General features: G+C 41.3%; 1 protein-coding gene across 1 annotated transcript in view; it reads left to right on the forward strand.

The window, feature by feature from the left end:
- The first annotated feature begins 4,377 nt into the window (after positions 1 to 4,377).
- LOC127378544 (fibroblast growth factor 14-like) overlaps positions 4,378 to 25,634 on the forward strand; it is a 69,087-nt gene continuing 47,830 nt past the window's right edge. The window contains exon 1 of the mRNA XM_051427442.1: positions 4,378 to 5,795. Coding sequence (XP_051283402.1) covers positions 5,120 to 5,795 — 676 coding nt within the window. The 5' untranslated portion in view covers positions 4,378 to 5,119. The remainder of the gene's footprint in view (positions 5,796 to 25,634) is intronic.

Here is a 25,634-nt window from a genome sequence, read left to right on the forward strand (position 1 = left end):
TATCTATCTATCTATCTATCTATCTATCTATCTATCTATCTATCAAACAGGAACACAGGTCTAGTTGGTGGCAGAGAAAACAGAGCATTGACTTCTTCTCCTAACTAATCCTGATTCAGGGCAGATTGAGTTCACCTGTTGACTCCAGACAGCGCAGGTGTGCCCTGTTGCTCCTCCCAGAGCTCAACAGGGTCTTGCTGACATGGAAGACTTTCAACACAGTGTGAGCACTGCATGACATAACAAGAAGTACTGCCTACAGACACCCTAGCTTCTTTAATTAAATCCAGGGGAAAACACTTTACAACACTGTTAAATTGGTACCAAAAACTTTGCCTAATTAAAAAAATCTCTTACCATGAGGAATATAATTTAACTTGGTTCACTTGTGGAATGATGACAGTGAAACTTTTGTTGTGTTCCATAATCTAGTACTTGTCGAAAAGTGTTCATAGTGCTGTAGCCAGGATTTTTGAAACACAGAGGACTCCCAAACGCCTCCCCTTTCTGCAGTTTTATTTAAACGGAGCAGTTCTCAACGCAACTAAACACAAATAAATTCTGTCTCAGAACTATATGTCTTTATTTTTCTTTATATTTAGCTCTACATTACATAGTTCTTTCCGAGAAACCTTCAAGAAAATTATAAGATTACAAACCTGCAAAAGTATTTTGATTTTATTTCCAAACAGAAAAACCTTCAAAGGCCTTTCATGGCCAGGAATAAAATTCTTGTAGAAAAACACTGAATGAAAAACTTATGTATTCACTTTAACTGTTGAATGTCCTTTCCTCAGTTTTAGCTATATGGGGCCACCGTTCCTAAGGTATCTCCAGGTCATTTTTATAGGGATGCTATGGGGAAACTGCCACTATTAGTCACAGATTAAAAATGTCCTGTTCCTACAAAACAAATCAGACTTCAAATACAACCTGCTCTACATCCTGTAAAAATGTTTCTGTTGGAAGTGAAGCGACAGGTTACATTTAAAAAAAGAAACAAAATGGGCCTAAGGTGGTTTTCAAGGGCCCTGAACTTTTGCTAGGCCCCTGCAATCAGATACAAATGAGTTGAGAAGCTTTGGAGTCTTTCTCATGTAAATTATATCTGTGGCTATCGAAATAAAATGTCACCTCTTTTCTACCTCACTCTCAGATTTCAGTCTTTTGCTCCCTCCTTTTTCCACTCCTCTTGTATTCCTCTTGCACCCTTCTTCCTCCCACACCTTCTTTCCCCTGCACCCTCCCTCCTTTAATTTTTCCCCTTCCTAGCAGTATTTGCTCTGCGTGACAAACACACGTGCAGCTGTGGCTGTGTGCTTTCGGAGGTGGAGCAGCTCTCTCTGCACACAGATGATATTTTGCCCCATGTGATGACAGCAATTCCGTGCTGCAGCCTTGAGCTCCTGAAAACAATACAAGTCGTGAACAGAGTGTGAAAAAAATAAAAATCTGCCAGGCGTCACTCATCCTGCAGTAATGACTATGTGTGTGTATCTGTGTGTGCGGTCCTTGTTGTGATCCAAATGTCACAATACACAAGACTAGATGAGCAGGAGACGTGGCTGTTTGTGAGGACCATTATCCTGGACTCATTTGCTTACACTGCAATGCAGCTGAGAGTGATGTCTGTTCCAGGAAGTTCAGTGTTTGTCTGTAAATGGTCATTAGTGTCACTGCAGAATTTAAATGTGTAATATCTTGGGCTGAAATTCACACAGTTGAATTTGGCTGTTTAGTTCCAGGTGAACTACCGCACCGTCAGATTAACTGTGATAGCTTGATATGACCACTGTGAACAAAAGACACTGGTGGATGCAGCTTGTTTCTCAAAACCATATTTCTCATAGACCTTTAGTGTACAGAGGCTGTAATGGCTTATCCAGCCACCAGCTCTTCATCATATTTAGCTTTACTGAGGAGGATAATGCTGGAAGTAATTTTTTCCATTAATCTTTCACTCTTTTCATCATCTGCACTAACAAAACCGCACCTGATCTCTTTCCAGTTTATGCCATACAGCGATCCATCAGATTTCCTGGCAAGTCTGACCAGTGCAGTGGCATACAATATAAGATGCAACATAAACAGTAACAACATCTGATCTTATCCTAGACCTTACAGTGCAGTTAAAGAGTCTACTACTTATAAACATATATATTATATAGGGTTTAAATTAAAATTATATTACAAGAAAATCTGGTCATCTTTTGTAGTAATATGAGGATTTGATTGGAGGTCCAGTGTGTAAAATTTAGGAGGATATATTGGCAGAAATGGAATATAAAATTCATATGTATCTTTTGTATAATCACCTCAAAAGAAGAGTTGATGTCTTGAGCTGTTTTATCTACAGGGGGAGCAGGTCCTCTTCTATGGAGGCTGCCATGTTTCTACAGTAGCCCAGATTGGCCAAACCTGACAGAAAAGTCTAACCAGCGTCAGTTCTACCTACATACAACACATCTGTATCAATACTGTAAGCTGCTACCTTTTTTTTGACAAATAAACTACAACAAAATACAGTAAAAATGTTTTTACATGACTAGTTGTGACTTTGATCATAGTGTGTTGTTTTAGGACACTGTAGCTCGCCACCATTTCTCCTGAAAATATAAATCCCTGCAATTGTTGAGAGTAAATGGCTTCTTCGTGTGTTGAATTTCATCCTTAAGTTCCCAGCTCCACACCTCCATTTCTGTCGGCTCAGAGAGAGTTTATTATACTGGAAACATCAAAGGCACTTTATACATAAAAGTCTTCCCCCTTCCCTCAGTAGAACTGCTGTTTTGGGTTCATACATTGATGGACAGGCAAATGAGCCACAATCCTATTTAGAGAACGGATGGTGTGTTTTAAAAGATGTTTGTGTCTTTGATGCTTTATATCTGCAAAGTAGTGACGTCAGTTTATTGCTCCCCGTTGTGGTTTTTGTTTGTTGAATCGATCTGAAATGTCACTGACACCCGGGTACGCTCTGGAGACCTCACAGGCGTGTGAACAGGGTAATTAAGCTGTCCTCTGATAAGCGCGGGAACCGTGTGTGTGTGTGTTGAGTTTGATCAGCCTGTGTGGATTCAGCACCGTGGACAGCGACAGCTCGCTCACTGCAGCATTTTCAGCCTCAACCCGCTACGAGTGCACCAGTCCGGCCTTTCATCTTCCCTGTGGGCTCTTCAGTATACATTACATTACACAGCACTTAATGCAACCAAACTCCAGTCTAATAATTGAATCAATTATTTGACCGTTCTTCAACCACGAAGGAGCGAAGGAAACAAGCACTTCTAAGGGATGACTCCATTTATATTAAGTGCTGATTGGTAGACCATAATGTGCCAGCCGAACTCTCTGGAAGACCCCAGTGATACAAGGGAGTCAAGCAACAGGTGTGTACATTTGCCGATAGGAGAGGCGGCATTAAACCGGTTGGTTTTTGCACGGAGTTTGGAGTGGCGCCTGTCAGGGAGGGTGCGCTAGTAACACAGCAGTGAAGGGAGACAAAGATTGGTGGTCTCGTACCCGTATTAGTGACTGCAACTGGCCGCCCCCTCCCCAAATGTTGCCGGTTACGGTTCACATCCAGTCAGACCAGAAACTGACGGTGTGGGAACCACGTGTCTACGTAACTGCATCAAGCTGCACAGGCAAACCGGAAGCATTCCCTTCAGAACAAAAGTCGAGGGTAAAGCAGACTGTACTCAAGAAAAAGACCTAAAAAAAGTTGCTTACACAAAAAAGTGTGAATTATTTTGCAGGTACACACAAGATAAGAATGTCATACTTATGCATACTTGCCTGAAGAGTTTGTAATATTTCCATGCCAACTGACAATCAAATTGAATTGTAGGATGTACTTTGTGGGGTCTATTCTTTTTATTTCATTAAACACTTGTTTTGTCCCGAAAATGTAAGTTAATAAATATAGATAACTAATAAGGAAATGTTATCTGGGAGGAAAGTGCATATAATACCACTGTTATACACCCCAGCCTACTATTCTATACTACAACCACCATATTATTCTGTGATTAGAAGTTTTAATAAAAATTTTAATTTAAGGCTACTTCACATCTTTAATATTTATTTGCTATATTGCCTATTTATAGCCAACATTCATGAGGATGCTCTTTTAAATAATAAAATTAATAAATCAACATGTTGTAAGAAAAAATATACTATGCTGTAAGAAAAACAAACAAACAAAAAAAAAAACAAATATAAGAAAATACTGTTTTAAAAAGAGAGCTGTAGTATCGTCACACATACAAGAAAGGGTGCCCAATTAACATTTTAATAGTTCGATATTTTTATTTTGAAAGTGCCAACCGGAACAGGTGTTTTGTTTAATTGCTCCCACTTTGTTGCTGGTTGGGTATAGATAGTCAGTGCACCTCCTCGCGCCCCACCGGCCGTGGGTTGTCTCGAGCGCTACTGAGGAAGAAGACGCTGAAGCACCAGAGGAGAGAGAGAGAGAGAGAGAGAGAGAGAGAGAGAGAGAGAGAGAGAGAGAGGACCACGAGTCGCTCTCCCTCTTCCTCCACTTCTTCTCCACCTAGTTTCTGGAGTAGTGGAGGCGGCAGAGCCACAGTCCAGCAGCTTCTTTTCATCAGCAAGGTGAGGAAGAGGAGGAGGAGGAGGAGGAGGAGAGAGGAAGAGGAGACAGAGAGACAGAGAGACAGACAGACAGACAGACAGACAGACAGCAGCAGCGGCAGCAGTATCTTGGCGCATTGGAGCTTATGGATTATTGAGAAGTGGACGCCGAAACGCGGATCAAATATTCATAAGGACTTTTTAAAGAGAAAAGCACAGAGTGGGATAGTGCACAGATTCCCTGCAGTGATTCACCTGCCCGGTCCAGCGCTGACCGGAGACCGGAGAACCGGCGCTGCTGCTGGGAAAGATAGGATTCTGCATCTAGCGTGTGTGTGTGAGTGTGTCTGAGTGAGTGTGTGTGTGTTTGGAAAGGAGCCCCCCTGCTGCAGTACTTGCCTGCTGTAGCCTTCGGGTACAGGGATGCCACCGACTTTCTGACAGACACCCGGTATCCGCACCCCTCCCCTCCTCCTCCCCTCCCGGGCGGACGGACGCACCGACCCCTGCGATCCCCACTAATATGCAATGGTTTTTTGTGCAGAAGCCGACAGCTGCCGCGTACCGCCGACTTCACGCTAGCGCCGCCGCATGCCTGTCCGCCGCTGCCGCTCCTCTCCCCGCGCCGCGCGGCAGACGACGCCATTTGAAGAGGAGCGCTCGGGAGCTTTTGACGCCGCGGCGGCCGGGCGGCAGCAGCAGCGAGCCATCCTCCGCCGCTGAGGACCACCGGCCGCTGGGGCAGCCGGAGGCGGAGACCGCGGAGAAAAGCGCCGCAGCGGTTGCTCTTTTCCTGCCGCACGGGGACGACGTCGACGCGGAATACGTGCGGCTGCTGGTCTCTGGGCTTCTGGAGGAAGCGGGCGAGAAACCGGGCGACGAGCCGGGCTTCCTGCTCTTATTCTTGTCTATGGTGCAGATTGGAGGGCCGAAGCACCGCCGAACTGAGCCCAACAGCTGGCCGGCTCTGCTGGCATGCAAACAGGGGGGCGGATCAGCCCCCATGCGGTGGGTGAATTTTAGGCTGCCGCATCCGGAGCGCCTCTCGTCCCCCACCTCCTCTTCCTCCACCTCTTCCTCCTCCTCCCCCGTCTCGGCCAAATCCATGCGGTTTATTTGGAACAACATTTTCAGCAAAGGATCGCATATGCTGCAGTGTCTTTGTGGCAGGAGCCTCAAGAAAAACAAGAACCCAACTGGTGAGTTTGTTTGTGTGTGTGTGTGTGTGTGTGTGTGTGTGTGTGTGTGTGTGTGTGTGTGTGTGTGTGTGTGTGTGTGTGTGTGTGTGTGTGTGTGTGTGTGTGTTTCTCTTTCTTGTGTGTGTGTGTGTGTGTGTGTGTGTGTGTTTGTGTGTGTTTGTTACACTGTACTTGCGGGTTTGGGTGTCATAGAGAAAGACTTTGTTGTGTGTTTGTGTGTACGCTCAGTGTGTGTGTGTGTGTGTGTGTGTGTGTGTGTGTGTGTGTATTCGCTCCCGAGACTGCACTGCTTGCTGGTGTTTCTCTGCAATCGCAGTTGTGCAGCAAGTGAGTGCACTACAGGGAGGGGGGAGGGAGGAGAGGGGGGTGTGATTGGGGGAAGAGGGGGAGAGAGAGAAAGAGAGAGAGAGAGGGTGATAACTTATTAGCACAGAAACTGACTACAGTGGCAGTGCCTGAGAAAAAGGAGTGTGTGCGTGCTTGAGCGTGGCAGAGATGCTGCAGAAAATCAAGTCTAATGCAGCATGCAGACCCGTTCAGGCTCCAGTAACCTGCATGATTAAACAGCACATGGCCTTATTTAGACTTCCATTGTGGAAAACCAGTGCATAAGGTGGAATAGGAGAGTGTGTGTTTTTCTACTGGCTGCAGACATTTCAGTCAGACTGTGTGAACACAAACATCTCTCCTCCTCCTGAGATCGAAGACTGAAATGTGATGCTGTGAGCTCAGAGCATCCAGGAGGACTGACTTTACAACTGCAACTTTTTCATTCCAGTGAGCTGTTAATAATGTCCAGCATCATGCTTGGTTCACTCACAGGCAACATGTCCATCTTCTAAAGTTGGATTTGTGACATATGTGAAGATGTAACTTCAGAGATCAGGCCTGGGACGCCCGTCTGTCATAGTCTGGGGCTGTGTTCATCAACAGGGTGCAGGGATGATTTAATTAAGAATGAAATTCAGTTTAATTCACCAGCAGCTCTTTTTTTTGATTCTATTAGTCATGCTCTCCAGAGGGTACAGGACACATTTAGATTTGCTAAAAGCTCTGACCAAACGGAGTGATTTGCTTTGTTTTTCTCTGGGTGAGGGCACGACAGAGATTGACACTGGCACTGCAACAGGAAGTGGACGTTGTTGATATTTATTGGCATATTGACAGAGCATCACAGAGCTGGCTTCTGTATCCTCGACGCAGTGTTTGGAGGGCAGCATCAGGTCCCACGGAGCTACTTTATGGAGTCCAATGGCAGTCAGATCTCTTGTGTTTATGAACAAATGAAAGCCACACTACCTGTCACAGCCTTTAGTTATCGCAGAGCTCAGCTCAGTATTATTTGTAGGACTGGTCCATTAATTGATTGTCAATCAACAAAAAAGTCATCTGTTGATAATAGCTTACTTGTTTAAGTTGTAATTTAAAAACTTCCGGCTTTTTTGAACCGTTGTTAAACAGGGGATTTTCTTTGGGCTTTGTTCAGTTATGATGGCCATATGTCAATATTTTTTACATTTTATAGACTGATTAAAAAACTGATTGACAGACTGATCGATAATGACAGTAACTGTTGTTGCAGCCCTAATATGAAGAGTGCTGTCCATACCAAAATCTCAATCATAATAATCTATAGAAATGAACCTTCACACAAATGGGATTTATAGTTATAAATATGCAAATATGCATAGCTACAAAAAGTGCCACTGATGTTACGTTTAGCTTGTTTTTAAGGCGGTATGAACCTGAAGGAGATTCAATTTCCAGGCAGGATAGTCTGCAGTTGGTAGTTGTTCTGTGTCCTGCTCAAGGGCACATCATCAGGATTGATTAAAGGAACAGTTCACCACTTCACCAGTCAAACAGCCAGTAGAAAAGTAGCCAATTTATATTATAAGCAAGTTGAGATTTAGACATCTGCTACACAGGTGTTTTTCTCTCCTCTTTTTTGAACTTTGACCCAACCAATTAACATTTTCTTTGCTGCAAACAACCGTAAATTTTAAAAGAAAACTGGTGTCTGGGACATTAGCCAGAGGTTTCTAAAGCACCATTTTAAAAATTACTTCTGGGTTGCGCTGACGGTGCCCTCTTGTTTGAAGCCAAAAAACATATGTTGGCAAAGAGGTATTTAGAGGAAGAGTGCTGAATAAGTGGAGAGTTTAGACAAAAAAGTTTTAAAGAAAGTTTAAGATCCCCTCCAGTATATCCCCATGTATAAAGACTTATATACCAATAGTTGGAATAATAATGTGTGTCTGATATGTTTTTTTCCACAAAATAAGTTTAATTTCCACATTAAAATGCTTAAGCACTCATCTGCTCCTTCTAACTCATTAAAAATTCCACAATCTACGAATATGCAAAAGTCCATTCTCAGTGTATGTGCACTGGTGCACTTGTATAATTTGAATACTGGACCGAATTGACTTCCAGACTACTTGTGTCACAAATCATGCTCGTAGGCCCCGCCCCTTAAAATCAGATTTTCAGTGAGCACAGAGAAACTTTCCACTTTCAGCAAAACATCCAGCTGTAGGAACAAGAAGAGAAGCTGATTTCTGAGTGGAGGTAGACTCTGGAAATATTCATGTAACCACAGACATAAAAAGAGAAAGCTAAATTCACTGAGTGGATATTCTGACGGTGTGATGAGGTCAAAGACATTAATGCTGTGTCTTCTCTTTGTCCCTGAATGCTGAAGAGCCTGTTTTTTTCCCCCCAGTTTGAGTGATTACGAAGCACTGTCGCTCTGGTTTGGAGCTGATGTATAAAAAGGACAAACACATAATAAATCAAATCTGTATAAACACTGCAGCACGGTCTACGTTTGTGGTGTGACAGTCTTGGCTATAAAGGAACACAGAACACACAGTGTACGTGCTGCAGCAGCACACTCATCACCTCAACCACGTCTATACAACTCTGTATTTGTGTGATGATCCTAATTAGGAGGTAAATTGCACCCACACTTGCAGGAGACTGTAGTTTTTGGCATATAAATAAGACTAACCTCATAGAAACATATTTATAAGAGAGGTGACTTGTAGTTTAAGCTGTAAAAACCTCCTGGAGAGCACATCAAAGTATCCGATCCAATCTGTGACATTTCATTATACATGAATATCTGTTTTCTTCTTTATCACTGACTGATGTAACAATGATTCAACAGGTTATGAAAAGGCTGGCAGGTCTTTCCTGAGAAATAAATGTGTACTTTATCAAAAATATTTCGGGAACATCCCAGAAAAAAAAGCTGCCATGTGAGATCGACAAGTAATCTGTGGGAAAACACTGGAGCAGCGAGTCTTTAGCGCAGAAGATAAAGGACTAATCTCGCAGATTAAAGGTGAAAACAAACAAAACAAAATCAATATTGATGTGTTGGCGCAGGTGAAAAGGACTTGCTTCACAGGACTGAACAGTTGTACTAACTGCAAAATAATTTCACAGCTTCTTTTCACTGCCTGCCAACACGCCACTGCCTGCAATTTACAAAGTGTCACATGACTGGTTGTGTGTTTTGTGTCCTCTGGGCTCTGTGTTTCTGCTTTAATTCCCTTTCATATTGTGCTCCTCTCTGCTTATTTGATGAATTGGCTTGAAGCTAGACTTGGTGGATTTATGAGAGAACGTGTGCACTCCTGTGATACATAAGCAGGGATATTAACAACACGGAGCATAACCTCCCTCAGAGTTGCCCTGCAGTTTCTCACTGCCTCTGTGGGTGTGCCGTGTCATTAAATGGACAGACTTTAGTGGACTGATGTTTCACTTCCATGTTACTGCAAAATGTCATTGAACATACTTCATGTTTATACATATTCAGGGTCTTTCTGTAACATGGGTCACAATGAGTGCTGAAACTGTTCATCTTAACTTAACTTAAAGGTCCAGTGTGTAACTTTTAGGAGGATCAGAAATGGTCAGAAATGTTCTATAATATTCATTTGTATGTTTTCTTAGTTTATAATCACCATGTTTCTACAGTAGCTGATTAGGGACAAACCACACACTGGCTCTAGATAGCGCCTTTCGCATTTTTTTTTACAAGTTTTGTTGCCACTGTAGTTTCTCCAACACGCTTGTTCTCATTCTGAGGTCGTCAAACACAGACGCGAGTGGTGTTCAGTTAGTTGCAATCTGCCTCCTCTTGGTGGCCCTCCTGGGTGTAGTTCACTTGTCACGTGACCTACGTCCCTTTATATGATGGTAACTGAGCCAACTTCCATCTGCTGATGACGAAGACCAGGATACGTGGTTGAGAGTTCCAGAGATAACTCGTTCATGTCATTTTGTCAAATTAAAGAAAGTGTGTTTATGGCAGTTTTGATATTTAATTGAAAAGGGCTTCAACTAACGATAATTTTCCTTATTTATCTGTTAAAAAATGTTGTTTCCAGAAGCCCAAAGGTGACATCATCAAATTACGCTATGTCTTTGAGAGAAACGAGTAAGTTCCCACCAGCATCCTGCAGCCAGGCACACAGATTTATAGCAGCCCGCACCATTTAGCTGTCACTTTCTCTTTTAATTAAAGAAAACGTATGAACTCTTTCCCTTGGCGTTTTAGTGTGTATGTGTGTGCTTATGCGTAATACACACAGCAGTTGGTGGTGAAATATGGACCTGCTGTTGATGGCGAGGAGGCAGAGTTTTGCTGACTCAGCATTTGTTGGCGTTTTTCCTCTGAATTGCACTATTTAGTGAAGGTCCACTGGGACAGAAACACAGCCTTTGTTTAGCGTGTGTGTGTTTGTGTGTGTGTTATCAATATGTCTGTGGGAGATTCAAAAAGAAGCAAGCTAAAAGTTTCTTTATTACTACAGTTGCTATTGTTAGGTAATTTTATTTTATCAAAGTTGACTCAAAATCTACAAATTTCTATTAAGTATTTAAAATTTGAAAAAAATCACAAGACGTAAAGAAGCCATATTATGCTTTTAGGGTTTTTTCCCCCCTGTCCTTTAGTGTGTTCTATAGATTTTGTGCATGTTAAAAGTCTGAAAAGGGACACACCAAGTCCACACCAAATGGAGTCACTGTCTCTCACAGAAAACCCCTCCTGCACTGCCTGATGCATCCCATTTGTATTCAATTTGTGTTCAAATTTGTATTCCATTGAATTTTATTTTTTCCCAATCACATCGTAGAGAAACACGGCACCACCAGTAGGCTAGGTGACAGTCCAGTCCAGTTCTTGATTTATCTCTGGTTAAGCTTGGCAACTTCCATAAACAAGCCTTTAAAGCACAACTTTGGACTCAAGTCTTCTAATTGAGATACGTATGGTCTTGGTCCCTGTTACAGAAAGTATGGTCTTATTTTTGAATGTAGAATCTAATCACAATGAAAGTGATGACTTGATCAAATTGCTGTGTCTTCATCATATTCACAATGTCAGATTTCTTCTGTTTAATGCTGAATTCAAAAACAAGAAAGCTTTTAAGACATCTCTTCTTTTGAGAAATATCATGCACAATATTGCTAAATGACTTGAGTTTGTTAATTAAATAATTATTTAATTTAATTTTGTATTTATTTTGTAATTGTGTTTGTTCTTTGCGTTCTCTCTATATCTATCTATGTATGGACAAGTAATTTTATTTTTGTAATTTTCCCCAATACTTCCTGTACTGTTATTTGTGGGGTTGTATGTGTTGTAATGGTATTATGCTGTTAATAAAGTATAATTAAAAAACAATTAAACAAGTTGCTGTCCGCCATTGTTGTTTAGGCTGTAAGGTGACTCTGGTAACACAAAGATGTGGAAGATATGACCAAAGCTCGCACATTTCTCTCTTGTTGGCAGCAAGAAGCAACACAAAGGTCAACTCCCACCCCTTGAAGAAGTGACCCAGTGGATTCACTTTATCTTTTTAATAGAAGATAAAAATATCTGAAAAAATAAATTCGGTTATCGTCCATCCGGTGAGGAAGACAGTCACTTTATGTGCGGTGGAAATGTTATGCTAATGCCCTCACAATGGCGGAAAAGGTGTGTTTTTAAGAGCCGGTAAAGTTCAAGTTCAAGGATGGATTGATACTGGCTGTCCATGACCCGACTTCAAACGTGGAAGCTGTAAGTTTTGCCCTGTTTATGCCGTTTTACTGTTTATTTTTTGTTTTAGTCTGTTAGCCTTGGTGTTAGCTTGTCGCACAGGGGTAATGTGGCTAGCAGGACGGGACAATGTTGGACTAACTTAATGTGGTGATATTGTGGAACATTAAATAGAAAATGTGTGAATGTTAGACTTTATTTGGAGCCAACTTACGTTAAATAACGAGAGTAGTAGGTTGAATGCCAGTAACTGGTGTTGCATATTGTTTTTTGTGTAACTTCACACTGTAGCCACAGCTAGCGTTAGCTTTTTTTCCCTCATTCTCGCCAGTCATGTTATATGTGTGTGTTTTGCTGCTGTGTGCAAATTCACTTTATATAAACGCCCGGAAGGTAACAATATGGCTGCGTGTTAAAAAGAAACAATTACACAGCAGGAATTTATTTGCTAGGGGACTGTAAAGTTTAATTAACACACAGTAGCTTCGTTAGCTTGCTCGTTGCTAAAAACAAGTGCCTGCTCGGGCTTGTGGGAGTTGACCAATCGGATCAGATTATTAGTTCTCAATACCAATCCCTCTTTACCATGAACTTAAGTTGTTTTCATGGGTAAACTTTGATGGCAGTGGCCCTATAGGAAAGATCAGAAATGATCAGCATCATAACAAATCATCCTCTGGGTATTAAGTAGTTCATCATGTCAACATTGTTGTATTAGGAAAGAAAAATCATATGGCTGGGATTCAGCTTCCAATCCCTGTTATCCTGTGAATGCTTCTCTATTAGGGAAGGTAAGATTCACTCATTTGCATCAGTGCACCAGCATAAGAGTTCAAGCTGCGATTGCACCGTTTAGAAGAGTGTGCACTAGATACAGTTTGTGATTGTGGGATCTGTACAATATTGAATTGCATTTGCATTGTATTCTTTTGCATAGTATGGTATTGCGTTGAATCGAATTGTGTTGAATCAAATCATGATGAAACGCATTGCATCGCCGTAGGGGGGGAAATGGTATGGTATCATATTGGTAGTTGCTTCATATGTATAGTTGTATCAAATTGTTGGCAATGTATATGTATCGCATCAGCCTCACTCATGGAGATGCACATCCCAGGACACCATGATAAAATATGTTTACTGCAGCAGTTCTTTTATTGTACATTCCTCACTTTTCTCTGGCAGTATTAAACTGATCAGCTGTCAACAGTCACTGAAAAATCTTGTTGTGTAGACACACTTTTAGTGAACGATATAATTGCTTGCAAATAACCACTAACTGTGCTGAGAAATACATTGGATTTTCTTTGGCTGCTGTTGCTGGTTACATAGCATTTTATGTCCACACTGGCAAAAAAAAAGTATGAAGGATATGAAGACAAATCTGTGAGACTTTATACAGGTTAACTTGAGATTGGATTTTAGACTTTTTAAAGGTCCAGTTTGAAACATTTAGGAGAATCTAATGGCAGAAATGAAATATAATATTTATAGGTATGTTTTCATTAGTGTTTAATCATCTGAATATAGGAATCATTAAGTTTTTGTTACTTTAGAATGAGCCTTTTATATCTACAGACCCCGCAGGGCGCCTTCTATGGAGTCTGCCATGTTGAACCGCCATGTTTCTACAGTAGCTGATTAGGGACAAACCACACGCTGGCTTTAGATAGGGAAATTTGTGTTTTTTGCACGTTTCACGGCCGTGCGTGAAGTGAGGTAGTTGCAATCTACAACTACACTGCTAAGCACCACTAAATCTGGAAAGACCCCATGGACACCCTGCAGTATCACAGGGTTTGACTTAATGAAATTTTCAAAAATAATAACTTTATGGATGCTTAAGTCACAAATGGTATAACAAAAACTCACTTTTCTGTAAATTTGTGTTCAGTGATTAGCTCAGGCCCCACTGCTTTTCTGTTAGAAACAGCTGAAATTGTGTGAATGAAGTTCCAGTGTTGTAAATGGAACTCCCTCGGTTTCCCTTCAGATGAACCAGCATCAATATCATTCATTGTTAAAAGGAATAAGGCGCAAAGTTACTCAATGTCTTGTGTCCCGTGTGGCGTGACCCAGATAGAGACTTTCACCCTTTATAGCACACGTAGGCGTGCACGCCCACACACACACACATCCCTGCTCACCTTCTCTGGAGAGTCGCCATTAAGGCATCGTACTTTATATTTTATTTAAACGCTCAAGTGTAGCAGTGGGGTTCGTGCCAACTCGTATCTGCCTCTGTAAGTGAAAGGCCCACACACACATGCATACGCCAGACATTTGTATGATTCTAAATATATTATATTTAAATCTTATTTTAGTTTCCAACCTGTCAAGAATCTAATTATGCGGCGATCTGACTTCAAAATGTGTATCGGTGGATCAAAAAATATTCACTGCATATTTTCCTCTGAGTAACTTTGTGTGTCTGTCTGTCTCTTTTTCTCAGTTGCGTGCTGTTTCATTTTCCAAAGGTGATGAGTCGACAAAATAGTGACAGACATCATAGTGATGTCCGTCCTCTACGGTCACATGGAGGGGTTTTGGTGCAGTACTCTATTATGCTCCCTTTATGTATATGTATGTATGTGTGTGTGTGTGTGAGAGATAGAGAGAGAGAACTCATTAGCTCATGGCCTCATTGTCCAAACACACTGAGTCTGCAGAAAGACAGTATGACTTTGTCCGCTTTCGTCTGAACTCCCATATACGTCATACTTCACACACACACTCACAAGCTGTCAGCTAATCACACCCGTCACAAACACATACAGCGCAGTCACACAGGTCATTTATATAATCAGAGCAGAACTCAACTGAGCTGAACTTTGCGGGAAAAAAAGTCAAAAAATGATCCAGTATTTATAGTGGTGAATTAGTATGGCTTATACACACTTAAGTACAGTTTAGTATAAAAATTGGCAGCAATACAATTTTTTTTAATAATAACAATGGATCAGATGAATGCTCATAGTGACAAACCACCTGAATTATCACTAGGCTATATAGTTCCCCTTTATGCAGCTTTATAGTGTCTTTCAGCTCATTGTTTTGGTTTTCCGGCCCCTAACTTTACTTTCGGTTTACTGTCACTAGTCATAGTATCGTTTTGGCGTGACAAGGAGCTAATTGAATAGAAAAGGCTCTGCCCAGCACCAAACAGCCGACACAGTTTGTGGCTAGCTGATGAGCATAGTGGAGCCTTTAGCCGTTAAAGAGCCAGATATCTTTCTCAGGATTTGGTGTGAAATAAAAGCAGAGCTAAAAGGAGAGTGAAGATGCCCAGGGCCGTTGTGTGCTAATCCAGTATTGGCTAAATTTATGAAACAATCAAACAGGCAGAAGAAAATAAACTAGGACATTTGTTTTTGGAAAGACAACCGTTCTTCGCACGTATATTCTTAAATGCTGTATGCGTTGTGTGTGTGTGTGTGTGTGTTTGAGGGGGTGAAGTGACCCTTTAGCAGCACAGATCTCCTCACTGACATTTTTATTCATCAAAATCTGGTTCATAAAATGTGCATATTCGTAATTCTAGAGCGTGCTCACCACATTAATTTCATCCCTCCATCAACATTTCTTTACTCGTCTCTACTGCAAATGTCACTAGACCCTGAAACTGCCATCAACCACACTGTTGCGTGTCTGCTCAGAAGGACAGTATTGAGATAAATGAGTGCAGTTATTGATGGGTGTCAGACCTTATTAGAAGCCAGTGCTGTTGATTACAGTGTGACTCGGCTCAGCAATGGAAACACTATAATTTTCAAATTGAAGCTATGAGGAAAAAGAGGAAAGGTGAATGAGGGAATGTGTGTGTGTGTGTGTGGGTGTGTGTGTTCATGTGTTTGGACAGCTCTCGCTCCAGGTTTCTGTCAAGAGAGAGTGAGTGCCGAGTGTTATTTTTCCGAGTGCACTTAAAAAGCAGCAGGGCATCAAAGGCTCCACTAAGAAGTGTTTTCACAGACTGAATGATAAGAAGCAAAGAAACACTCAACAACTCAGTCCCTCTCTCTGACTCGCTGCATAAATGTGTTTAATTGGCCAGGCTGGAATATACACAGTCACTGTATTACAGTGCGACAGTAAGGCTGGTGATGTGCTATATTTTTCCTTGACAAGATAATCCTAGCTCATGGCACACTAGCTTATCTCAGAGCTTTCGACCCTGGAAGTTCATTCTTTATCTTGGAAACAGTAGTTTGGTTTAAACAATTCCGACTCAAGTACGTTTCTTTCTTGAAAGTATCATCTAGTACACATCAACCTACCTTAACTGATACATAACCATTCAACATTATGTCAAAGCCAATTAGGCACGTGATGATACGAAATGATCCCTGTAATAATCGGAACATTCTTAAAAATCTTAAAATGGCACTAAAACATACTGGAATCACTTTACCTTACATTGTGTTAAAAAACACATATTTGTATTGCCTGACAGGACACCTAATCTCCCTACTGTTCCCCCGTATTTCCGCACATCCGGTTTAACTTTTTTAGTTGGGCATACAATGGGAAAGCCGAGCCTTCAACCGTGATGTGTTTTTTCCTTGTGGAAAATCTATCTCAAATGATTTTTATGTCTCTGTTTTTTCTGACAAGCGATCCTTTGCATTCATGCTAATAAGAGCTCTGAGGAGCACAGGCCGTAGTGGTTATACGACAGAAAGTCCTTATCAAATAGTTTTAGTTGCCTAAACTTAACCAAACTGTAAATATAGTGGTTGCAGATGAGAAAACACACACAATTTATCCTTAAAGCAGTCCTGTGGCTCATTCTGCAAGCCAATAAAAATGACCTATTATGTTGTTTATGTATGAGAACTTGTCGATTCCTGTTTGCACCAAACAGACATAATGTATAAGAATAATCTTGAGCATTACCACTGAATATGGAAACATTAAATAATGATATGTCTTTATAATTTCAAGTATAAGTGACCTTGAAAGTCGCTCTGTACATTGAATCAGAAAAACACGAGTTCAGTCACGACACAGTTAAACTAACAGGAATACTAAATATAATGCAAGCGGTAATGTGGAAGCTATAAGCGTCCGATGAGTTCTCACTCTGCAGCTTTTTCTTAGCGCCTCTTCTCTTTATCACTGTCCTCCACTCCTTTCCTCCTCCTTTTGTGCTACCTCTCCATCACACACACTTGAGCCGACTTCTTGCCTTGTCTGTGTTAACCTTTTGCTTGATGACAGCCCTGCATGACATAATCACCATATCTGTTCCACTCGCTGTGTGTGTGTGTGTGTGTGTGTGTGTGTGTGTGTGTGTGTGTGTGTGTGTGTGTGTGTGTGTGTCCGTGTCTGAGGCCACGTTGGGGGGAGTCCAGGCAATTTAAGAAGTGAGCTATCATGTGTAGTCCGGTGGGCCGGTGTTTACAGGTGTATGTGTGTGTTAGCCATGGACTTTGAGTTTATACTGAAGGTAGCGGAGAGGAGAATAAAGGCTGCTTTGGGCAAAGCTGAAGCAGGTAAGATACTCTTTACACAGCTGTGTGCATCTGTCCTGAGAGAGAGAGAGACATAGGAGGAGAATGGAGGGAGAGAGAGACGGGTAATGACACACACCATCACTTGTGTTACCTTTAAAGAAAATCACAAAAAAAACTACACATCATAGAAATGTCATTCATGCAGTCATCCAAATATACAGTTTGAGGTACCAGCTGTGGATATATGTTAGCTTCTTCATGATTTCAACTTTTTTATTTACTTTACAACTTTTCAAAAGTTTGCTTAAAATTAATTTGACTGTTTGGAACATTGCTAATGCAGAACTTCTTTTTGGTTGCTTAAAGTTACTTTTTTGAGTTTTAATTATATGGTAGGTCAAAATATTTTAAGGCTGATGCTGTGTAGTATCACTTTGTGCTAATTATTAATATCATCATAAGAGTAAAGCCAAACCTCCTCATCTTCACTGTACAGACAAATACAACCCCCCCTAAATTTCAGAAATGTCCCTAAGAACAAGTGTCTTTTAACTGCACACTTGAAAGGAGACAAGAGCCTGTATTTCCAAAAGTTTGAAAATACCACAGATATTACTGACAGTGCTGCAGTACTGTCTCGGATTGGAGACGTTTTTTTCTCGGACTTGTCTTGGTATTTGTCTTCGGACTTTGCCGTTGGTCTCAACTCACTCCAGCTAATTTTAAAGTAACTTCGTACTTCAAAACAAAACCACTGATGAAGCACGCTTGTTCAGAAAATGGGTGTTGGTTTAATTCAAAATCCATCCAGAACGGGTATTGACATTGGCTGCCTGGTAACTGGTCAGTGATTTTTTCTTTCTTTCTCATCTTGACTCTGTCCCTCTCATTTGTACTCTGTCTTCACTGTGTCTCGACTACTCCTGGTCTTGGGTTTGTCTTGCGCTCAGCAAAGATTGTCTTGACTACAGCACTGCTGACAGGTTTGGGACAGGTAAACATAATATATTTGTTGTTGTTTATTCAGGGAAACTGACTGAGCGTTAAGCTCTTTCACAGCAATGCCCTGAGTTCATATTGATACGAGCTTATAGCAGATGTGTTTGGCAAGAATGATATATAAAGCGATAAAAACAATATAATGATGAAAAAGTCAGGTAACAAATCTTTCAGCCAAGAAGGATATACTGGAACAGTAAAAACAATAAATGGTTTATGTTTATGAATCAGCCAGAGCAGGATCTCCGTGACACTTAAAGCGATCTGTGCAATTTCCATTTGTTTGGTACAATAAATACTGATCTTTGGAATTTTTCAAGCTATATAAATTCCTGTGAGCATGTTTGATGATCTTCTGATGTTAAACTAATCCCATCCAGCCAGCAGATAGGGTGCTACACCTTAGCTGAATTTGATTTACCATGATTCCTGAGCCCAACACAATGCCTTAATTCTCACATTGCTCATTAATTTGGACTGATAATGAGAGTATACACACACAGACGCACAACATAAACTGACGTGCCTTCTGTAGTCGTTGATAAGTGAGGCGTCACTCTGCCTCAGCCTCTGTCTGGAGGTATTATATAGCTGTCAGTGATGTGTGTGTGGTGGACAGATGAGGTCATGATGCCCACCACTAAAGCTGCTCATCTGTGGCTTCCTTCCCAGCAATGCCATTTTCTTGTCTCCTGTTTTGTTCTCGTGTGAGTCGCGTGACTGGATTGCCTTTTCATATTCAGCATTTGCAGTCAGTCAGTTTCAATCCGGGCCAAAAAATACAGTCGTTTGTTAGTAGCTGAGCATTGTGGTTGATCATTTTAAGGTAGAGTCGTACCGCACAGAGATTGCTGTGATGTTGGTTTAAAAATGAGGTAGCAAACACCCCCATGAATGCAAATACTGTCCCACATGGGTCATCGTAGGCGATTATTCACTGGGCAAGCACACTCTTTTAATCAGTAGGAATATGTAGCCACAGTAGATCATGATGACCAAGTCATACCACTAATTTAAGAGAAAATGTAAAGGTCCAGAGGAGGCTCTATTGGCAGAAATGGAATATTATTTCCGTAGATATATTCATTAGTCATTCATTAGTGCGTAATCACTGGAAAATAAGAAATGTTGCGTTTTTGTTAGCATGAGCCTTTTAAATCTACAGATGCTGTGGGTCGCTTTCCATGGAGTTTGCCATGTTTAACCACCATCTTTCTACAATCGACGCTGCATTAGTCTGACTGTCAATACTTTTCGACTCAGCCCCAAGCTCATTTGTTCCCACTTAAGATTTAAATCTTTAAAAACTTTTCATGAATATACGTCTTCAGGAGTTGGGCAGGATGGCGTATGTTGGATAATTAGGAAAAATGTAGTAAACATTTGCAGCCTTATTCTTAAATGTATTAAAGTCTGGGTGTTTGTTTTGGTATTTCATTTCTGTCGAGTGTTTTATGATCTGAGAAAATGGTGTTTTTGTTAATGGACTCTGGAGGGCCATAGCACTTGCTCATTTGTTTGGGTCTGAGATGCTGGTGCTCCAGTGCAACATTTAGTCTGAAAGTCTCCAGCACCTTTAACAAATTGAATCCTTTATCTGCTTCTGTCCAAAAGTAAAACCTCTTTCATTCAACTCCAAAATGGCAGTAAAAAGTAACTTCATTAAAGCTGACTTAGAGCAATGAGACAGGGCAAAATGAGAATCTAAAAGGCCTTCCCTTTGATAAAAATGCTTTCCATATTGTGTTTTGATGGTTAACACCTGTAATTGATGCTCTCTGGTAAACTGGCTCTTGTGAAATGAGGAGATTGGGAGCAATTTCATGCCCTTTTTGTCCCGTTTTCAATTAATTGTAATGCATGTTAACAATCTGTCATCTCGAATCCATTAGCCTGTTCTCTCTAAGGCCCTAGATAATGGACCCAGCCGTACAATGGTTACAGAAGCAGTATGTTCAGTGCCCAGCGTGGGTGTCCTGTATTTATGTCTGTATCCTCTTGTACCTGTGAGAAGTGCTGCTCTCAGACCTGTATTGTGGCACCGTTTGGATAAGATGCAGTCTTGTGTTAGCCTCACGGGCTGAATGGGATCACGGGGATGGAACATACGGTGTTGCTGAGCTGTCACTGAGAGGGATTTGTGTACACACACAGACACACACATACTGTATACAGGGTTCCTTTAATGCAGCAATGTGGGGGGAACAGATTAGAGTCTCTTCAGTGTTACTGTCAGCCTCAGAAATGTGTTTTCACCACCTTTACTCCCTGCCTGTTGTCACGGCCCTCCATATACTTGTACTGGTAAAGCTGTTTTTTTATTGTGGTATATGTTTATTATTGAATCTGTTCGCCTTTGTGCAGAGCCAGAATCCACAACTGACCACAACAATGCAAAGATCCCTTTCCAAAAATCCACCCCCTGCTCAGTTCTCCTCCTCTTCTATCCAACTGTGAACTTTTCTCCGCAGAGAGGTGTGAGGAATGACAGAAATAGCTGAAATTAGGCATTTGTTTTACTCAGACAATAGCTGACTGGAACTGCTGTGGAGAAAAATAAGCTGAAGTTGTTGCCCAGCATGCACACGACTGTGGGTGGCACTGAAAACATTCTCCTTTGTTGAGTCTTAAACGCTTAACAGAGTTTTATCTCTTGTCACATTATCTACCTACGCAGTTTGTTCCCGTTATTCAAAACTAATTTCACTAACAAAGGACACGCCAATATGGATTTAGAATAGTTTATTGCATATTATGGATGGTGGGGAGGCACGATGATGTAGGAGGGATGGCATGAGGGTCCTGAGGGAGGAATGAGGGATGCAGGGATAGAGGGAGGGGCTTGTCAAATGCTATTGTGTGGCCAGTGGCCCTCCACTTGAAAATATGTTGCTGTAGGTTTTCAATTTCATTTCTAGTCGCACAGGGCTCCGCTTTCAAGTTAGCAAGAATAAATATGCAACGTCCGGTTACTATTTCAAAATAAAACTTTGGTTTAGGCACAAAAACTACTTGGTTGGTTTGAACCAGCCATCCATCGCAACCACCTCCGCATGCAGACTTTCTCACTCTTTATACTACTTCACCTGTCTTTGAGGGCAGCCGTATCCGGAAATGATGCTCGAGTGACATTTTGTAGTGGATGGCCACTGACCAAGCTGCATTATAAGGAAGGAGGAAGGAAGGAAGGAAGGAAGGAAGGAAGGAAGGAAGGAAAGAAAGAGAGGAACAGCTAAGGTGGGCTTAAGTACTTTTGTGTTCCCAAATATAGTTATAAAACTTCATTTTGTGCCATATTCAGTCAGGCACACATGCAGGAGTATTTGAAAACACACAAATAATGCATCTGATCTCCTTCTTTGGCAAAATTTGGAGCAGATAGTTGACATATATATTTTCATCTTTTAATAGCAGAAAACAAGTGCACAGTCCTTTTTATATGCTGTAAATGTTATGACAGCATTGCCAACACAATCAAACAATTACCTGCCTGAGACGTGACTGACTCATTACAGAGAAGCCAGCAGGTTACAGTGAAGTAAACACACGGAGGCACAACAATAAAATCACTGTCATCACTCATTAAAGGGCCAGTGCGCTGAAAAGTAGCTGTTGGCAGAGGAGCAGGTTGGCTGGGAGTTGTGGTTTAGCTGAGATTGGGAGAGTGCAGCTACTGGGAAACCACTTAAGTCCACTCTTGTGAGTGCTTTCTGACCACTGCAACACACACACACACACACACACACACACACACACACACACACACACACACACACACACACAACCACAACCACAGAGTAAGAGAGAGTCAATTAATTAGTATTGACAGATGTGTTAGGTTTCTCTGAATGCCCCAGACTATACAGTATCATTCTCCAGCCCTACAGTGCAGGACAGGGTTTGCACTTCATTGCACTGTGCAGTACTGCTCTGTACATTAATCCAACCCAGATTGTGATTTGTCCAAAACTGGCTCAAGAAATGGAGCAAGAAGGGGAACCATTTTTATTTTTTATATTGGTGTAGAGTAGGGATTAATGGATGGATCAACAAGTCAGTCCCAACAATGGTGCGTTCAGGACCAATAAAATAATATTTCTTTATTTAGATTTAAAGAAGACCAATATTTGACCGAATAATAGCCAATATGTGGGAAATTAACATTGTAGATTGAGTAATCAATGTATTGGTTTGGAGATGATCATGTGATTTTTGTGTTGTGAGAAAGATGATCATCTGCTGACAGTCGACTCAGTTACACTGTAACGTTAAAGGACCATTGTACTGAAGGAAGGCCTAAGGCACTGACATATGATTAACACTTGAATTGTCAGGTCACCAATTATTCTTCTGTATGTTGATGGTATATAAGGCAAGGCATTCTGAAAGTCAACCATGCTTCTTCTCTCCCTGCTGCATGAAGTAAGGAGAATTGATTAATCACACCGGGTCTGTAATTCCGTCAGAGAACTAGTAACTCTCAATATTTTGTAAGAATTTCTCCTACAATTACTTCACAGTGTCTCTCAAAATGTAGCCAATGTTTGTGGAGTAGTAAGAATGACTCTTGATTAGTGGTGCACCGATACTTCAAAAGTATCGCGATTCTCGGAAATTAAAAATGTCAACGTTCCTAAATATATTAGTATCGTTACTTTTAAGAATGACCGCGTTCCAGATTTGTAAGAGACGTATTCATGTTGGTGTGTGCAACGCATGCTTCCAGTGCCTCCCTATGGACGTCTGTGTTTTTTCTCCTCACGCACGCAGCAAAGAAGCTGCAGCGGTCATGTGACAAACACTGTAACGAGATGGCTGCATGTGCGAGCACAAGTGATACAGTGGCCGCCGGTCCACAACTGGTAGAAAAAGATGACGCGAGGAGTGAAATATGGAAGTACTTGCCTACCTTGCTGACAGTGAGGGCAAAGCTACCGATAAGTCGAGACCTGTTTGTCGTCAGTGCTACAAACAAATGCAAACAAAAGGAGCCAACACCTCGAACCTGGAGAAACACTTGGCCGACGAGCACGCCGAGTTGTACAAGGAGTTTAAAGACCGACAGGTTAGTATGTGAAAGATAACACGACCACGTTCATGCCCTTAAATAAGTCAAATGAGTAGGCTATGGTTTATTTTGTGAGAAGTCACTATTTTGCACTATTTCAAAACATTTGGTACATTTGGTATCGTGACAACACTACTCTTGATGCAGTGCCTTATCCCAGCATTTAGTGAATGGAGGCGTTTTTGTGTCCCATCTTTTTGGTTTGATTTCAAATCATTCAAATGTTACATAAATGAAAGAGTTCTACTACGTAATGTCCTGGGAGTTCTTTGTGTTTTTGCAATCAGACACTACTCAGTACTCACTAACAAAAATACTGTAATGGCACACGCTCTCCATGTAGTGGCTGAATCCAGGTGAAAGCTGCAGTCTCATAGGCCTACAAGCATGATTTGTGACATCGCAAGTAGTTTGTTAGTCACTCCCGGTCCACTATGCAACTTCGACAAGTGTGATGTAGAAACTTGAAGCCACCAGTGCACTTACACTGAGAATGGACTTTGTGTATAGCAGGAAAACTTTAGAAATTTACAAAATGTGTATATTCATAGATTCTGGAATTTTTAATGACGTAGAAGGAAGTTAATGTTGAAATTATACAGACACATTGTTCCAAGCAGACTCTTTGTATATGTCTCAATATATGTCTGAAGGAGATCTTTTCATAACACGGAACCAAACTTAAAGTATAGTGTAACAAATGGAGCTTGTGTCTCACTATGCAGCAGAGCTGTTAAAATAACATTTTCACATTATATAAACATATTTTCAAGCCCCCCACCACCACCTCCGCTCAACTTCTACTTTCAGCACCTCCTTAATTCAAACTCTTGCTTGAAGGCTTTCTCCCTTCAGTCTCTGTAGTTATCTCTCCCCCATCCCCACGTTTCCACCCTCTCCCTCTTCTCTCCCTCCCTCCTCCCGTCTTCCTCTGTAGTTCTGAGTTTTTGGAGGGAAGATCTGGAGCGATTATGTAACCGCTCTGACGCAGAAGTCTTCCATTTTCAACTGTTATCATTCCGTGTGGAGAATTGTCACTGATGACTTGAGCCTCCTGCTATACCTGCTCTCACAGCTGCTCGTGACCTCTGACCTCTCTAAATAAAATGGAGGGATATGCCTCAAAACAGTGAAATATTGCTTTTGTAATGGCTGTAAGAATGCTTCATGTAATTGGAGTACATACACTGAACCATAAATGCTAAATATATTTGTTTCCTCATGCCCACCTCGTCATACATCTCTCTTCATTTACCAGAATCCTAAATAATATTGTGACTTTCATTTCTGTATAAACCCTATAAGTGGCAGCCATAATGGATGAAGTTAAGTTAGAGCAGAGTCTTCATTTTCACACAAATCCACTGTCTACAGTATTTTTACGGTCTGTCTCTCTGGGGAAAAGGCATGACTAACACGAATTGACTTTCACTGTTATGACTTCACACTTCAAAGTAGCAACAACACCAGAAATATTAAAGCAGCACTTCCTGGGATAGCCCCCTAAAATGTCCCCTGGAGCTAAAAACAGGGAGCTTTTAACAGAGAGATCAATAGTAGTATGTGAGGTGTTTAGAAGACCACCGCCCATAAAGCCCTCTATTACTGAAGCCCTGCTGTTGTGGAGAGTCTGTAGTAGACCCATGTGGGTTTGCTTCCTATGCAGGCAGAAGATTTCTCGATCCCAACAAAATAGATAGCGGGGCCACAAAACACAAAGAAATGTGTACAGTATACTGATCTGTAACACAGTATCTTTTATTCCCCAGAAGGAAATAATATCAGAATACTTAATACTGCTGCTTTGTTTGCATGTCAAAGTGATGCCAATTGACTCATGTTAGTGTCAAAAATTGTCTGAAAATGTTCCGGCTCTACATGCTGTTTCTCCTCCGCTCACCTCTCACTCCTCTCCTGGTATTTTCTCATCTAACTTGGTGCATTAAGGGTATTCTTTTAGACCAAACCAGTATTGGTGATTGTTGGAACAGTGGAAAGACAAACCGAGGTTGTGGTGAGTTTTATTTTGTTTCTGTGTTGCAATGTTGTAAAATTACTGTTTTTATGAATTGAGTTTGGTGGCTTTGAACACATCGATATCACTGCTGTGTCTGGTTGAATAAAGGATCTTATTTTTTTACAAAAACGTCTATCTTTGTAGGATCCTTTCTGCAATGTCTGCAATCAGTCACTTAGAACAACAGAGCCAGTCAGTGGCAGAAAAATGCACTTTAGCTGGGCTGTGTGTGTGTGTGTGT

Source organism: Dicentrarchus labrax, unplaced genomic scaffold (genome assembly GCF_905237075.1).
Source record: "Dicentrarchus labrax unplaced genomic scaffold, dlabrax2021, whole genome shotgun sequence".
NCBI classification, from domain to species: domain Eukaryota; kingdom Metazoa; phylum Chordata; class Actinopteri; family Moronidae; genus Dicentrarchus; species Dicentrarchus labrax.